The 16,634-nt window shown below is 40.2% G+C and overlaps 3 protein-coding genes across 9 annotated transcripts in view; 2 read left to right on the top strand and 1 right to left on the bottom strand.

Annotated features, from left to right (window-relative positions):
- The window catches only part of poln (polymerase (DNA directed) nu), an 83,400-nt gene extending 83,047 nt beyond the window's left edge, over window positions 1-353 (bottom strand). For all 5 annotated transcript variants that reach the window (XR_002058849.2, XR_002058848.2, XM_019353503.2 and 2 more), the window contains exon 1: window positions 91-353. The gene's annotated coding sequence lies outside the window, so the exon portion shown is untranslated. The remainder of the gene's footprint in view (window positions 1-90) is intronic.
- A 575-nt stretch (window positions 354-928) lies between these two features.
- On the top strand, window positions 929-6,378 carry LOC100702902 (prostaglandin reductase 1). 2 transcript variants are annotated; one of them, XM_019353519.2, is made up of 9 exons: window positions 929-1,086; window positions 2,190-2,337; window positions 2,419-2,464; window positions 2,597-2,656; window positions 3,228-3,395; window positions 3,651-3,924; window positions 4,024-4,129; window positions 5,675-5,793; window positions 5,895-6,378. In XM_019353519.2, the coding sequence occupies exons 2-9, from the start codon at window positions 2,232-2,234 to the stop codon at window positions 6,003-6,005; spliced, it is 990 nt and encodes a 329-aa protein (XP_019209064.1). In that variant the 5' UTR covers window positions 929-1,086; window positions 2,190-2,231; the 3' UTR covers window positions 6,006-6,378. The 2 variants fall into 2 exon arrangements, with proteins under 2 accessions (XP_019209064.1, XP_019209066.1); XM_019353521.2 differs by lacking the exon at window positions 929-1,086 and adding an exon at window positions 1,201-1,220.
- Window positions 6,379-7,993: 1,615 nt separating this feature from the next.
- Window positions 7,994-12,597, top strand: LOC100699897 (prostaglandin reductase 1). Of its 2 annotated transcripts, none has more exons than XM_019353531.2 (9): window positions 7,994-8,085; window positions 8,728-8,854; window positions 8,957-9,002; window positions 9,090-9,149; window positions 9,811-9,978; window positions 10,370-10,643; window positions 10,775-10,880; window positions 12,191-12,309; window positions 12,411-12,597. In XM_019353531.2, exons 2-9 carry the CDS (start codon window positions 8,749-8,751, stop codon window positions 12,519-12,521), a joined length of 990 nt encoding a protein of 329 aa, XP_019209076.1. In that variant the 5' UTR covers window positions 7,994-8,085; window positions 8,728-8,748; the 3' UTR covers window positions 12,522-12,597. The 2 variants fall into 2 exon arrangements, with proteins under 2 accessions (XP_019209076.1, XP_019209078.1); XM_019353533.2 differs by having other exon boundaries at window positions 8,050-8,069.
- The last annotated feature ends 4,037 nt before the right edge of the window (window positions 12,598-16,634 follow it).

Genomic DNA, 16,634 nt, shown 5'->3' with positions numbered 1-16,634 from the left:
GGTATACACCCGTTATAGGGTTGCTTTATCTCGCTTGTTATCTGAACATTTTAAGTCAAACAGACAATAAACGGCCAACAAAATACTCACAATTTTAAAAAGAGGAAAACTCCGTGTTTTTAGCGTCTTCTTCTCGCCATTTATCAGCTCGCGCCAAACTTCCAAACTGTGCGTGCGTCGCAACGTAGGACCAGCGTTCTACGTTTTAGCCAATCAGATTTCGAGACACAAAGCCTCTGAAAGTGGGCCGTTTATCAATGCCCAAGTACGCGAGTACGTACTCGCGTTCTCGGTGAGTACGTACTCGCCGAGAACGCACGGGAGTACGTACCCGCCGAGAACGCGAGCACGGACTCGCGATATGTACAATTGGAACACCTGCGTACGTGATGATGTCACAGGTCCGGAGTTTTTACTCCCGTCCCCTCCTAATTTAACTGTGAGTAACATGTTATGAAGCTTAACTGTAATCACAGCCAAACCGGTTTACTCAGGAACAAATAAAACACTGAAATAAACCAAACATTAACATTTAGAAGTGATCTAAGTGACTTATATATCATTTTTAACCTCAGTAGTGAAACCTCTATTAATAAAAATAGTGTACATGTACATACGTGTACATACCTTAATAAAAACAAGCAGGTGAGATGTTAGAACGCTTTTATTTCTATTTTAGTGGACACTCAATACTATAGACAGCTGCTGGGGTTTCTTTAACCTGAGTAGTGAGAAGACCGCGAGCGGGCGGGAGGGGAGGGGGGGGGACGATGTGCCGGGAGTCCGCTGTTGAGTTTTGGACGAAATGCATTCTGGGATATATAGCTGTCCCAAGTCTACACCGATGCATGCTCGATAAAATGGGCGGATCGAGAACACATCCGGGACTTTTTCGCGTTCTCGGCTTGATGCGTACTTCGAATTGGAACAGTACTTGGTCTCCGACTGATGACGTATCACGAGTACACGAGAACGCAAGTACGCACAAGTACGCGTATTGATAAACGCCCGTGGAATGGAAGCGGCAGAGCGAGCCACTGCCCCTTCCATCAGTTTTCTGCCGTTTCTTTGTGAGCGAGGAAATCGGTAAGCCATTCGGCTCCACTTTATATCGTTATTTGTGGAATAATATTATTTACTCAGCTGTGCTGTTTAAGTAGAAGAGGCAAACTTGGACAGTTTAGCAGGCTACAGGAGGGCGTTGCGGCTCACTTTTAAGGGTTTGCTTTTAGTTGTTTACTTACTGCTATTCATAATCATGTGGTGTAGTCTGCTTCAGTATTATTTACCAAAGAACAGGGACGCTGTGGTGGGTTTTACTGTTTTATAAAGTACATTTATAAGACAAAGGAGTTCATTTATAAGTCTGTGAAGACTGAAAACCACCGACGCTCTTCCTGTTTTGTTTGTCCCCACATGTGTTTGAGCATGTTAAGAAATTATGCATTCCTTATCAATTACTACTCCCATAACCACATCTGGGAAATTATAATCCGATGGTGACAGTGTAAGATAGTTAATAGTCTGAAGAAGCAGGTGTTATGAGACAATAAAATATACTTTATCTCATAGTTAAGAAACTCTTAGCTTTTGTAAACAATTTAGCTGTAACAATCGTAATAATAGTCCTAATGATAATTTTTTCCAAGTGAAATAAAATATTTTAAAATCATAAGAGCAACATGTTATGTTTTTACTGGAAAACGTTCTGTAGATAAAAAGCTGTTGTTTTCTTTTCTTTTAACTCTCATATGAACAAAGGCAAGAGCAACTCAAATCCCAGATTGGTTTTTACTAAAGCATTACTTGTTAAAATATGACTTTTCAGTATGTGTGCAGCTTGTCTCTGCACAGGCAAGCAGAAAAGTTAGATGGTGAACGAATTACAACCATTGTAGCTGTTTTTGTTGTTTTTACTTTTAGGTTAGTAAAGTTGGTTTGAAAGATTTGAGCTTTGTGAGGAAAATGTGAAAACACAACATTGTTTTTCAAGATCATCAGAGCAAAACAGCATTTTAAAAGGCAATTAAATACTCTGGCTAAAGAGTCAGACATACTTGCTGTATTACAGAGTGACAGCATATGGAGTGAAAGATCTCTAGGATCTATTAGAGAAAGTACACTCCGGCCTTTCCTGTGAGTGTTGCACAAACTGGTGATGTTTATCTCATGTCTTCTTATGTTTACAGAAACAGTTAAAAGTTATATCTGCTGCCAACAAGAGAAGAATCATGGTTCAAGCCAAGCTCTGGGCAATGACTAAACACTTTGACGGCTTCCCCAAAAACAGTGACTTTGAGCTGAAGGTGGAGGAGCTCCCAGAGCCTAAAGATGGAGGTAAGACTTTGTTTTTTTCTTCTCTCTGATAGGACACACACATTTATTTTGTCAAATAAATGTGTGTACTTTTGATTTCAGAGGTGCTTCTGGAAGCTGAGTTTCTCAGTGTCGACCCGTACATGAGGTGAGTAGAGAGCAGAGCCACATACACTGAATCATTGTCATAGCAATACTACATTTAGCTCATTTTTATACAGATATAGAGATATTTAAATATGTATTAGAATATATTGTAACACACTGCTTGTTTCATCAGGCCGTTCAGCAGATTTCGCATGAAGGAAGGAGATGTGATGATTGGAACTCAGGTGGCCAAGTAAGAAACACAAACAGTCCAGCACACGGGGAAAGCTTTCATCCTCAGTGATGTGCATGCTTGATGTTTACTGAAACGGAACGTGGCCTTCATCTGCTGCTAATGACCAAAGACTTTGTGTCATTCCTCACTGACTCAAGAGTAAAAACAGATGCTGAGACATTCTTGGCCGACTGTTCAGACGTACAATCTGTTCCAGTGGAAATGTTTTTTGTTGACAAACATGCACAATAAATTACTTTCTATTCAGCCTCAAAGGGAATCTGTTTCAAACCCACATGTCACACATTTCCTTTAATTTGTAGGAACAGTTTGTAGCACTGAGAACACATCTGCCTCGGCAGTCAGTTTTCCACACAAAGCGACGTCACGCAGAGGAAAGGCTAACATATGTGATAAAATGAATGAACATTGCAGAAATACACATACCAATTGTACAGGTGCTTATCAGTGCTCAGTCTGGTATTTGAGTACCTTATGCCTAATAGAGCAGTAGACTTATGATCTTGAACTGTATTCTACAGTTTAAGCTTTTCAATATGATCATTATGTTGCTGTTGTTTTCCTTTAGAGTGATCCAGAGTAAAAATCCAGCGTTTCCTGTGGGAAGCCACGTTGTGAGTAACAGTGGGTGGAGAACCCACACACTCAGTGATGGGACCGGCCTCATTCCCGTCCTGTCTGAGTGGCCTAAAGATGTGTCCCTGTCTCTGGCTCTGGGTACCATCGGGATGCCTGGGTAAGACAGATTTAAGTAACCTGCATGGATCATTTGCTTTTCTATTAGACGATAAATCATGGCAGGATGTAACAGTAAGAACTGAGTGGTTTCTTAGAGAAATATTTACATAAAATAGTTTTCTTTCAAGACAGTAAGTGGGCAAACCCCAGATGTTTTGTCCTGCTGATTAGCTGAAGCAGTGATTTTTGTGGATGTAGTTAATATCGCAGTCAACAGGCAACAGCTGGATTTACTGTTTCTGTCCCTCTGCAGACTGACGGCTGTTTATGGGATAGAGGAAGTGTTGGGACTCCAGAAGGGTGAGACCCTGCTGGTGAACGCTGCAGCTGGAGCGGTGGGCTCCGTGGTGGGACAGATCGCCAAGATCAAGGGCTGTAAGGTGGTGGGCTCGGCGGGCTCTGATGCCAAAGTGGCTTACCTCAAAGAGCTGGGATTTGATGAGGCCTTCAACTACAAAACTGTGGGTTCCCTGGAGGAGGCTCTGAGGAAGGCTTCACCTGAAGGATACGATTGCTTCTTTGAAAACGTGAGCTTTCTTTATACATCTATTTCTTTTGCTTGACTCTTGTCTTGCATACACATTGTTTTTTACTGCAGATTTTTTTTTAATTTGTGTAATTTTTAGGTGGGAGGTTCTTTTTCAACTGCTGCTCTGGAGCAGATGAAGAACTGTGGAAGAATAGCTGTGTGTGGAAGTATCTCCACCTACAATGACAGTGAACCACAGACAGGTGAGGACCACAGGCAGCATTTTTGAGAGGGTTGTAAAAACTTTGTCATGATGTAATTTTTTGCATTGTGGTATTCATTTTTTTCATAATTATGTAACATAGTTAACAGTGTTATGTTTTCTAAAAACAAATAGATTATAATACTTTTATCACTTAAGTCAGAGGTTTCCAAAGTGTGGGGCCCGCCCCCTAGGGGGGGCGCAGAGCCATTGCGCTTGGACACTGTGGACAGGTTTTTGACGAGGCTCCCACACAAACGCAAAGCAGGAGATGAAGCATCGCCAAATATGTTTCCAAACCAACTTCCTTCCAAGCCAAAGACAGGAAAATATGGTGTAGCATATCTTCCCTTTGGCTTCACCTACACAAGTGCCAAGGTAGGTCTCCCCTGCAAAATTAGTTTCCCTGCGTCGGGAGCAGCGCTGGGCTCTCCAAATCACGGACAAACAGTATCCCACATTCTTGATTTTTAGTTCACAAACACTTCTTGTAATAACTAACTACTCCTGACATTAGTTATTACAAGAAGTGTTTGTGAACTAAAAATCAAGAGCTAACATGATGTTAGCTCTTTATGCAGTAAAGTTACAGCGGGATACAAATAATATCAGGCTGATCCTGCCGTAATTTGTTCCCCCTGTTCAAATCACGGACAAACAGTATCCCACAGCTGTTTGTGTTTAAACCCATTTTGCACAGAGAGGCAGTTTTTGAAAAATGTATTGATAGCAATGTTGAATATATTACACAGGAAAAAAACACAACTACACGTAAAATAGTTACACCGTGACGCCTCTGCCTTTGTAAATGGAGGGACAGTAACTGTGTGTGTATATGTAAGCGTGTAAAACCTGCAGATAGGCAGATTAACAGTAACAGTATTTTGTCTCTATCTGCAATTCATCTCATGTAAACAATAACGTGGCGCACAGCGTGACGTGAAAAAAGGCACATGCCTTTGACGTTGTGTGACGAACTCCGTTATCCTCGTCCACACGTAAACGCAAAAAAGGAGTTTTAAATAATCTCCGTTTTCGGTGAATCGCAACGCCGTTTACGTGTTGACGAAAAGCCCAAACGCATAGAAACAGCTGAGTTTTCAAAAATACCCGTGTAGGTGTGGATGTAGCGTAAACGACTTAGTAGTATATTTTATTACTACCTGCAATTTATTGCCGTTTACTTGTATTTGCTTAATTGTTTACTAAATGTTTGAGGTGTGAAATAAACCGCAATGGAGTTTGTAAACAAAATATGGGTGTGTGTGTTTGGAGGATGTGTTTGGGGGGGGGGGGGGGGGGGACATTTTTCTTGTAAAAAAGGGGGGCCTGGCAAAAAAAAGTTTGGGAACCACTGACTTAAGTCATTCTTATAATCAGAAATGCAGTTTTATTTCAGTTTGTTTCCACTAGAGGGAGACATTGCACCACTGAAGTGTGGCTTAAGAGCTGTGGAGGCACACAGACGGTTATTTTAGACATGAATTGTAGTTTCCAGTGAGTGAAAGATGTTTCATATTTTTCTCTTTAATAATCTGTGTTTTAGGTCCGTATCCCTACTTCACCATGATCATAAAGCAGCTGAAGATGGAGGGTTTTATGCAAAGCAGGTGGCAGCACAAGCACCCTGAAACCCTCAAGAGACTGTTAGCATGGGTGAAAGAGGTTAGTGTGAGCCTTTCTTTTAAGTAAAGATGTAAACATCAGTTCCCCATGTTTCTGTTGTGATGTATTGTATTTGTGATCTGTGTATTGTGCGTCCACAGGGCAAACTGCAGTGTCGGGAGCACGTCACAAAAGGCTTTGAAAACATGCCGGCTGCTTTTATGGGGATGCTGAAGGGAGAAAACACCGGCAAGGCCGTCGTCGCAGTCTGAAGAGTTCAATGCAAGACAGCCAGCATTACTGAAAACTGCCATTATTACACAATCTATGAATTAAAGAAGGATCGATCAATAACCATACAGTTAACAGAATAATTTCACATTAACATTTCACTATTTTTTTTTTTTTTGTGTACTCCTATATATAGTAATAGCAGTTAAGCGACTCTGGGACACTTTAGTCATTCAAAGAAATAGGATTTCTAATCGAAAAGCATTAGTTCATAAATGTAAAATAGTACATTGAATTTGTGATTCAAGTTTACATTTAGACTGTTTGTGTTTCACCACCATCTTCATCGTTCAGGAGCGTCTGAAACCTGAATGAAATTTTACTCAAGAAAAAGGAAAACGGTGATTAGTCAAAGGACGTCATTCTGTTATGACCAGCGCAGACCTGTGGCTGCTACATGTACACATTATTTAGTGCAGCATGATTAACTGCATGCTTTATGTTTACTGGAAACCTCTGTGTATAATAAAGTTGTTGTTGTTTTTTGTGAAACAATGATTCTGTGGCTTCATGCTGTAGTTTGCTATACTCAAATCCCAGCTTGTTTTCCACTGAAGTGTTACTTGTTGAAATATGTTTTTTGCAGTATGTGTGGAGCTCATCTCTGCACAGGCAAGCAGAAAAGCTAGAGCAGTCATCTGTTGCTGCCAGTTAGGAGTGATGGGAGGAAGACTGGACAAAAGACACCCTCTGAGGAGAGCCAGAGATTAATAATAAATAATGATGAAATGTAGAGAGGTTTATTTTATTTTTTTTAAAAAGCACGAAGAAGAAACACTCAGTGCATCATGGGAATCCCCCAGCACCCTAGACCTAGTGCACTATAAATAACAGAGGATTCAGGGTCACCTAACTATATGTTGTATCAAAAATGAAAGTTTTAAGTCTAATCCTAAAAGTAGAGATAGTGTCTGTCTCCTGAATCCAAAGTGGGAGCTGCTTCAACAGAAGAGGGGGCTGGAAACTGAAGGCTCTGCCTCCCATTAAACTTATTTTTCATCCAGTGCAGTGAAACTGACTGCCAAACTGTCGGCTGGCTTGCCATCCAGAAAGCCAGAGAAAGTTAGAAACACAAAAATGAACAAACTGTCTGGCATTTCAACATAAGCCTCTGCATATTAATGTACTCTGACATTAGCAGCACAAACTGAAATGGACTGAAGGTGGAGGGGAGAGTTTGTTGAAGAAAACCTGCCAGAGAGCAGGTTAAGAGAGTTTGTCACCTTGGTAACTGGCACTGGGTTTAAATAAGATGTCTTTGTCAGGAAGAAAACCCCAAAAACCATAGTTGCTTTAACCTCAGGGTTAATAAATGCTGTTTTTTTTCACTAAATACTGCTTTGTAAAACTGGACTCTGGGGATTAAAAGTCAAATCTGTGGTATATTTTTCCACTTATTTTTATTTTTTGGAAAACAGTAAAATGAGGTTTAAGATTAGAAGATTTAAATTTACAGACTTCAAAACTTGGCAAGAACTTGTTTATTTTGTTTTTTAAGTGAAGGATTTAAAACTGCTTTTATCTGCTGCCGTATTAACATCGAGCGTCCACAGTGGGTAGCTCCATGTGTTTGACCTGGCAGATTTTTTTTTTTCCTACACCAGATACATCCTCTTATGTCGCCTGTACAGCTTCACAGTTTCAAGGTTCCTTAAAACCACCATTATCACTGATTTGACCTGCACAAAATCCATGTGAATAGCTACAGGTTAAATTTGATCCAGAGCAGACTCAATGTCTATGAAAAAATGTGGTTTTGGGGTCACTTTAGGAAAGGTCATAAAATTTCAGGACAAAAGAATGAAACTTTTCCTGCTGTCAAATATCAAAACTATCTCAAATGTGACCAGAACAGGATGTAAGAGTTAAAGTAAACGTCTTTAACCTTATTGCAAGGTGTCCTCTGTCACAGCTCAGACTGTGCGCAATACTTACCCAATCAGATTTAGCAATAAGAGGATGTCTCCGCCCTTTCTGCTCTAAAGCTTTCACAAACCTGTCTCTGCCCACTTCCACCCACACTGATCCCACACCTACTATTTCTTGTAAGAGAGGCGACTGGTGAGTTACAGCTATAGTGGGCAGATGTTTCTGAAATGCATTAAATACTATTTTCCTGGATTAGGTGAAGCTGAAGAGAAGTAGCAAACAGACGCAGGGATTAGTTATCACTTTTAAACCTTTGCCACTATCTCGCTACTGACCATAAAATATTTGATACTACAGTTTGATTGGCTAGAAAAGTTACATTGTATTGCATTTAACCGTTGTTTGAGTAAAACACAAAGAAAGTATAATTTCACTGTGGTTGTAAAGTCTGAAACTCAAAAGCATTAAACTTTTTACTTCCCCTTTTTTCTTCGTTTCTTGGGAAAGAAAGATTCTTCCTGTTTTTAAGTGTGCATATGTGAATGGATGCTACTCTCTTTCTACTCTCAGCACTTAAAGAACTTGTGTGTAAATGTGTGTGTTTGTGTGATAAAGATGTCTGCATTTCATTTGAATTGTTCTTATAACCACAGCAAGGTCCATCATCAGCGCTAAACTAGAAAATAATTTGTGTTGGTTGATGCTCATCACAGCTAAACTTCACAGGGTGAATGTTACACTTCAGGCTTTATTCAGCTCTTTTTTGCACAGCGCTGGATGACTCAGCATTTTAATGTCTGTTACTATGAGCTTAATAACAATATTTACTTACAGCTGCCATAAAAAAGAAGAATCATGGTGAAAGCTAAGTCGTGGGTAATGACTAAGCACTTTGACGGCTTCCCAAAGAAAAGCGACTTTGGGCTGAAGGTGGAGGAGCTCCCTGAGCCCAAAGATGGAGGCAAGTCTTTCTTCTTTGTTCTCTCTACAGGAGAGCACCTTCTTCAGTTTTTGTCAAACATTAAGCACCGAGCACTTTAAATGAGTTTACTTTTGTTTGCAGAGGTGCTGTTGGAAGCTGTGTTTCTCAGTGTCGACCCGTACATGAGGTGATCAGAGAGCAGCATCACTCATGCTGAACTATTTTAATGCTCCTGACATAAATTCATATTGTAACACACTGCTGGTCCCAACAGGTCGTTCAGCAAATTCCACATGAAGGAGGGAGATGTGATGATTGGAGGTCAGGTGGCCAAGTAAGAAACACAAAGACACCTGCAAACAGAAAACTCTTTTACGTGATGTGCTGTGATGTGTACGTTTACTGACACAGTCTGTATCTGCTGTTAATAACCAAAGTCTTTACTGGAGTTTAAAGTCAAATCTAAACACCAGAGATTGTGTAAAAGATGCACACACTGACATAAACTCTCTGATAAGTAAAGTTCCTGTGAAGTCTAAAGCGGAACATGAAACGAAACACTGAAACTTTCTAGCCTGATTAACAGTTGAAATCAGAGAAGACAACTGTGCCTTTACTTTGTTGTTTTTACATTTCTTGTATATAATTTTTCTATGCCAGGGATTCAAAAATGAAGATAATAAAAGAAACACAGATTCCCACTGCTATGCTTGCTTGGGGAGCAGATTAAACTGATTGAAATGTCGGGATTAATGTGAAAAAGCACAAAATCACACTGACGCTCAGGTATCTTCAAGACTCTGTTACCAAAACAAACTTGAAACAAAGTATGGCAAAGTATGCCCACCACCAAAATTAATATTTGCACAGTTTAATTTTGTGTTCTGACTGTTCACAAACTGAATTATCCCAGTGACAGCACAGACTGAAGTGAAAACAGGTGAGAAGCTTGTTTTTGTTTTGTTTTTTAATATTATGTTGTTGTTTTCCTTTAGAGTGATCCAGAGTAAAAATCCAGCGTTTCCTGTGGGAAGCCACGTTGTGAGTGACAGTGGGTGGAGAACCCACACACTCAGTGATGGGACCGGCCTAGTTCCCGTCCTGCCTGAGTGGCCTAAAGATGTGTCCCTGTCTCTGGCTCTGGGTGCCATCGGGATGCCCGGGTAAGACAGATTTGAGTAACTTGCATGGATCATAGTTATTTTCTATTAGATGTTAAATCATGGCAGGATGTTCAGACTTTTCCAGCAGATAATTGGATGTGAAGTTTTATCAGCTGAATCTTAAATGCAAAAGCATTTGAGAAATTGGTCTCATTGATGTAAGACTTTCTTTTTAAGTGTTTGTAAGGTGTTTAAGAGTTCAGCTAAACATGGTATAGCCACCAGAAAAAGTAATAAGCAGAAAATAGTTTTATTTTAAGAATATACGTATGTGGCTAACTCCAGATGTTTTGCTAATGAGCTGAAGCAGAGTTTCTAAGCAGTGATTTTTGTAATTAATATGGCAATCAAAGAGGCAACAGCTGGATTTACTGTTTCTGTCTCTCTGCAGACTGACGGCTGTTTATGGGATAGAGGAAGTGTTGGGACTCCAGAAGGGTGAGACCCTGCTGGTGAACGCTGCAGCTGGAGCGGTGGGCTCAGTGGTAGGACAGATCGCCAAGATCAAGGGCTGTAAGGTGGTGGGCTCGGCGGGCTCTGATGCCAAAGTGGCTTACCTCAAAGAGCTGGGATTTGATGAGGTCTTCAACTACAAAACTGTGGGTTCCCTGGAGGAGGCTCTGAGGAAGGCTTCACCTGAAGGATACGATTGTTTCTTTGAAAACGTGAGCAGTGGTGGTGCAGTTTCAAGCTTGCATGTAATATTTAATCACTGCTGAGCTCTTCTCTTGCATTCACACTGCATTCCTTACAACATGTTATGATGTATGTAAGTGACACTGCTGCTTGGTTTTAGGTGGGAGGCCCTTCGTCAGATGTCGTCCTGCAGCAGATGAGGAAATTTGGAAGAATAGCTGTGTGTGGAAGTATCTCCACCTACAATGACAGTGAACCCCAGACAGGTTTGTTACTGCCCTAATTTACTTTTTATTTTAAAAACTCCTGAGAGTTTTGTTCCTGCTAGGAAACAACCAGGGTCAGTGCACAGATATGACCACCAGGCAAACCACCACATCTGTCCAGCACTCTCAAAACCCTCTTATTGGTTTTTGGTGACCGAAAGGCTCACCCTGATTGGTCAAGGGCGGAGACCTTCCAGGACATGAACAGGACATGAGGATGATTAGTGATACCGGTAAGTGTAAGGCAGGGGTAGGCAACTCCAGGCCTCGAGTGCCTGTGTCCTGCAGGTTTTAGATCTGTCCTTGATCCAACACAGCTGATTTAAATGGCTAAATGACCTCCTCAACATGCATTGAAGTTAACCAGAGGCTGGTAATAAACTAATCATTTGATTCATGTGGGTTCTCACAGGGTGAGATCTAAAACCTGCAGGACATCGGCCCTTGAGGCCTGGAGTTGCCAACCCCTGGTGTAAGGTGACTCCCAGAAACAGATTAAAAACAGGTTTCACAATAAAAGCATGCGATAGACTATAAGAACTAAAAATCACACTTAAGAATATAATTAAAAGATTAAAAATGACAAAACCCTACATCTCATGCGAAAACAAACCACCCTGCCCTGGGATGACACATACATAACCAGCTACTCCCTGAGGTCATGTGATCAGGGCGTGCTGTCTGTACATTGTTCAAGGCTGAAAACTGAAGAAGCCAGAGCTTTTGCAACAATGTCCTTGGGTGCTTTGAAAGGCGCCACTTTTAAATAAAATGTATTATCATTATTATTATTATTATTATTATTATTATTATTAATGTCTCCCAGACTCTGGTTTTCATGTTCAGCATTTTTGTTGTGAAGCACTTTTAAATAAAAATATCACAACATGCTGTATAGATGAAGTTTTACTTATAATTTGTGAGTCGGCTCTGTGCACGCTGATGAATGATCTCATTCTTGTTGCCAACTGGGGTGTTCAGAGCTTTCATGACCAAACTTTATGAATTCAATTGAATTACAGGTGTAAAGGTATGTAGATGGTATTAGACTGAAGGGGAACAGTGACCTATCTGGAGGGGGCCTGGACCCTGAAGCCCACACACAGCACTGTGAAGAACACAAAATGCATTTAATACACCTGCAACAAGTTCTTCTGAGTTAATGTATTTTTTCCACTAGAGGGAGACGCTGCACTGCTAAAGATCCACAAGTGCTGTGGGGGCTCACAGATGGTTATTTTAGACATGAATTGTAGTTTCTGTAAATGAAAGATGGATTAAATTTTTCTCTTGAACGACCTGTGTTTTAGGTCCGTATCCCTACTTCACTATGATCATTAAGGAGCTGAAGATGGAGGGCTTCTTGCAAAGTCGGTGGGAGCACAAGCACCATGAAACCCTCAAGAGACTGTTAGCATGGGTGAAAGAGGTTAGTGTGAGCCTTTCCTTTAAGTAAAGATGTAAACATCAGTTCCCCATGTTTCTGTTGTGATGTATTGTATTTGTGATCTGTGTATTGTGCGTCCACAGGGCAAACTGCAGTGTCGGGAGCACGTCACAAAAGGCTTTGAAAACATGCCGGCTGCTTTTATGGGGATGCTGCAGGGAGAAAACACCGGCAAGGCCGTCGTCGCAGTCTGAAGAGTTCAATGCAAGAGAGCCAGCATTACTGAAAACTGCCATTATTACACAATCTATGAATTAATGAAGGATTAATCAATAACTATGGAAAACAATAATTTCACATTAACATTTCAAATTCCTGATTAGTTTTATAATCACAATGATATTAAAGATTAAAGCAACTCTGGGATTTAGAACTGTTGAGAGCTGAGCAGCAAAAGGAAATTAAGTGAGGGTAGAAATGACTGTAAGATTAATAGGCTCTGTTTTGAGTTTTGTTCAATAAAGAATGACTTCATATCGGAAAATAAATATCACATATGCAGGACACCTTAAACTGTATCAAGACACAGGGACTAAACCCCAATTCAACCAGACCCAGAACTGATCCAGAATTAAAACAGGACTACAACAGTTCAAAATCAGGACTACTTAGGACTTAACCAAGACAGAAACAGAATCAAAACTAGATGATAGTCGCACTAAAAATCATCATAGACCTGCACTACACTTATTTTTTAATTCTACCAAAGTACACTATTTAGATTCAGAAAGTTTATATAATTATTTAGCCTTCATAAGCCTGCATAACTTAATAAATATAGAATTTGAAAAGTAACAAATGGTATCTAAAAAGTTACACTGTGTACTGGATACATGTTCTGATGAGTTTTGGTAAACAACCATTTGACTAACATGTGTGTCTCACCTGCTCTTGTTCCATCTCTGTTCTGTCCTCATTCTCCATCTCCCTCTCTGTTCCTCTCTCCCCCTCTCTGTTCCTCTCTCTCTCTCTCTCTCTCTGTTCCTCTCTCCCCCTCTCTGTTCCTCTCTCTCCCTCTTTGTTCCTCTTTCTCCCTCTTTGTGCTGACAATCAAGCCAAACACCAACATCATATACAGTGGAAACCAGATATTTACATACTCTTCAGATAAAAACACAAACACTTTTTTAATTGTAACATCAAATCAGACTAAATGTTTATTTTTTTTAGATTGATAAATATAAAAAACATATTTGTTAACTTTTCTATTTTGTATTCAAAACTGAGCCACACTTATGGAGCTCCACGATTCTTTTCCTGGTGTTTTGGTTGACATCTCTTGATTTCCCCATTTCAAAGAAACAGGCTCTGTGTTTTGCCTTATATGCATCCACAGCTGTGCCACCAATTTACTCACATGGACTCTACGAACCTATCAGAAGCTTCTTCAGCTCAGAATGGAATCGTCTGGAGTTTTCTTATTAATTAACAATAAACTTAGTGTATATGTACTCCTAAATTTGATGAAAGTGATTAAAATAGACAGCTCCCTCTTTTTATTCTGACATTTAACTAATTCAAAAGATATTTCAACATTTATTTATCTAAAACAAAACAAGTTTACTCTAAATTGATGCTTAACAGTAAAAAAAAAGTTTGTTTTCTCCCTAAAGTGTATGTAAATATCTGGTTTCAGCTGTGAATATACTGTTGTGTATTGAAATTCCTCTTGTTTTGCATAGATATACTGAACAACATACAAAGCATAATATATAAAATAACATCTACCTGAGTTTTTTCTTTGAAAGAAGCTCCTTATGTCCATTGTTGTGTTCATCAGTACACAATTGAAACCGATTTAGAGAGTTTGTTTAGCCGTGGAGGGTAACAACTGAAAATATGAAATGTAAGCTAAGACTCTAAAAAATCAACATTGTTGTTCGGCTTTTTATTGATCCATTTGTTGATTCACTCGAAGAGCAAGTAACGCAACCAAGTGATCAGTTTGATATCAATCTTTTGTGATACACGTCATATTTACATTATTAGTTCAGTACGAATGATTTGCTTTGGTACCTGGTCAAACTTAAGCTCTCCTCTGTCTGCAGCAAACTCGCAGGCAGCAGCTTCTCTCCCCTCGCTCACATGCGTGCTGTGCTCAGTCGCTTAGTGCCTGAGCTCGGATCATACCAAAATTAGGGGGAATTTACAACGGTGCGCTCTGCGCTTCGTGTGTTGTTTTTGCTTTATACAGTTGTCAGTCAGGCATCTAACTAACAAATTACACTCCAAAAGACCCCATACTTCTGAAAAAATGACCCGGGCTTAAGCCCAGTAAGCCACCCCTCGCTCCGCTGATGGTTGACTCCAAATCTCCCGAACACTATGTCGATTTGAGAACACAAGACTGAGACCAAGACCAAGACAAAAGTCCGTCGAGACCAGTCTTGAGACCAAGACCGGTCTCGAGACATCCAACTCTAGCAGACCCTACTCATGTATCTCAAAACAAAAAAGTAAAAAAAACGGTGTTTTTTTAACTTTTTATTTTAATGATTATAGCACATAGTATAATTAAATCATGTACGATCTGTATGAAATTCGATGCTTAAACTTATTCTTGTTGAGATGACGTGATACAATCTTGCCTGGATTCGAGATATCACAAGATCACGTGAGATTTCAACACAGGAAAATCACTGGAGGGGCAGAAAAGCATACACACACCACGCGTATGTCGTTTATAGTGGCTTAACCTGTCAGGGACAGTAAAGATAATTGTGTATTAAGCCCTGTAATAATATCTTTCCTGTTTTTTCGAAGTACGGTGGCGCAGTGGTTAGCACTGTTACCTCACATCAAGAAGATCCTGAGTTTGTGGGTTGTGGGTTCTTCCTCCCACAGTCCAAAGACATGCGGTTAGTTGGGTTAGATTTATTAGTGATTCTGAGTTACCCGTGAATGTGAGTGTAAATGGCAGGGATGGGAAGCTCCAAAGAGACGCTTCGACTAGTGGTGTGCAGATCGATATTGAAATATCGATTCTTCCGATACCAGTAATTTATGTTCTAGAATCGATTCTCATATTAAAATATCGATATTTTAGTACTTTGGGGTAAATTTGTAGTTTTTCATTAACAGTGAAAAGAAACTATATCATTTGGATCGTCTAAATGGGAAGGAACTACTTCCTCTTACGCCTTTCATAGTCATATGTGAAATACAGCTGTATAAATGTGTCGCAGCCCCTGGCGTGCGCACTCACAACAGGGGCTGAGCCTAAACGGAGTCATGTGTGGACGTATTTTACCACCACAAACAGTCAAGACGTGGTTTGCGATGCAAGTGGCATCACAGTGAGGTGTTGTGAGGCAACACCACTAACCTCGTCAAACACATCAGAGCAAATATGTAATAGGCAATATCATATCACAGAATGTTATGAGCTTATGTTGAGGCCAACTGAAGAGGAGGAGAGGGACAGGTGCTGCTAGGGAAAGACAGACGTCTCTCACAGAGTCCTTTAGTGCTGCAGGCAGGCAACGTGTTCAAATAGCGCACAACTTCAGATTTTTTATTTCTACATGATTATTCTGCATCATTAAGCAATAAGAATAAGTAGTCTGATGTCCTGTAGTCATTATGAAGCTCTATTATTACAATTACATAATAGAATTATATATTGTATTATGAAATACAATGAAACGTTGTGTTTTTGTTCAGAGTATCGGTATAGGACTTTGTAGGTGATGTCACGCCGCAATGCATTGTGGGAGCGCGGCACCATTTTAGCGAATGCAACCCCCACCCCCCCGTGTTGGAAGGAAGATTGCTACTAACCATACTTAAAAGCAGCTAAAAAGACAAAGGACGTTATAGAGACAGATTCAAATGCAAAGAGATGGTACTTGCAAAAAATACCGTGCATTGGAAATGTGGACCCAAATGAAATAACGGCAGTGGAGCAGAAACCCTGAAGACCAACTGCTATTGACTAAGCCTGATATATTTATACAAGGACTGTTACAGATGAACCTGCATATGGGTTTTGCTGGGTAATATGCCCAAGACACAGTCAGTGGTTGGCCATAAGATGGACTTCTCCTCTCCAGCTGCCCAAAAAAAGGCTTTCAATCAAAACATAAACAGACCATCCGTAGTGAGAGGTAAAAGGAGCCGTCCTCAAAAAAGAAAAATCCCACCTGCTACTGTGGAGGAGTTGTCTCAACTGATGGGAAAATATTTCTCCAAGCATAGTTCTGTTCTGAATAACCCATAATGCTTTACTTAGGGGGTCTACATTTGTGCCTGAAGTGCACTGGCATGTAAATAATTTGCATTTACTGAATATGTACTTACTAAGTAAC

Source organism: Oreochromis niloticus, linkage group LG3, assembly GCF_001858045.2.
Source record: "Oreochromis niloticus isolate F11D_XX linkage group LG3, O_niloticus_UMD_NMBU, whole genome shotgun sequence".
In the NCBI taxonomy this organism is placed as follows: Eukaryota; Metazoa; Chordata; class Actinopteri; order Cichliformes; family Cichlidae; genus Oreochromis; species Oreochromis niloticus.
This window is presented reverse-complemented; position numbering and strand designations above follow the sequence as displayed.

Coding starts and splice junctions, on each gene's coding strand:
- LOC100702902 (XM_019353519.2), top strand. CDS start 2,232: ATGGTTCAAGCCAAGCTCTGGGCAATGACTAAACACTTTGACGGCTTC. Junction 2,465..2,596: donor AGTGTCGACCCGTACATGAG/GTGAGTAGAGAG, acceptor TTGTTTCATCAG/GCCGTTCAGCAGATTTCGCA. Junction 3,925..4,023: donor ACGATTGCTTCTTTGAAAAC/GTGAGCTTTCTT, acceptor TGTAATTTTTAG/GTGGGAGGTTCTTTTTCAAC.
- LOC100699897 (XM_019353531.2), top strand. CDS start 8,749: ATGGTGAAAGCTAAGTCGTGGGTAATGACTAAGCACTTTGACGGCTTC. Junction 8,855..8,956: donor CCCTGAGCCCAAAGATGGAG/GCAAGTCTTTCT, acceptor TTTTGTTTGCAG/AGGTGCTGTTGGAAGCTGTG. Junction 10,881..12,190: donor TGACAGTGAACCCCAGACAG/GTTTGTTACTGC, acceptor CCTGTGTTTTAG/GTCCGTATCCCTACTTCACT.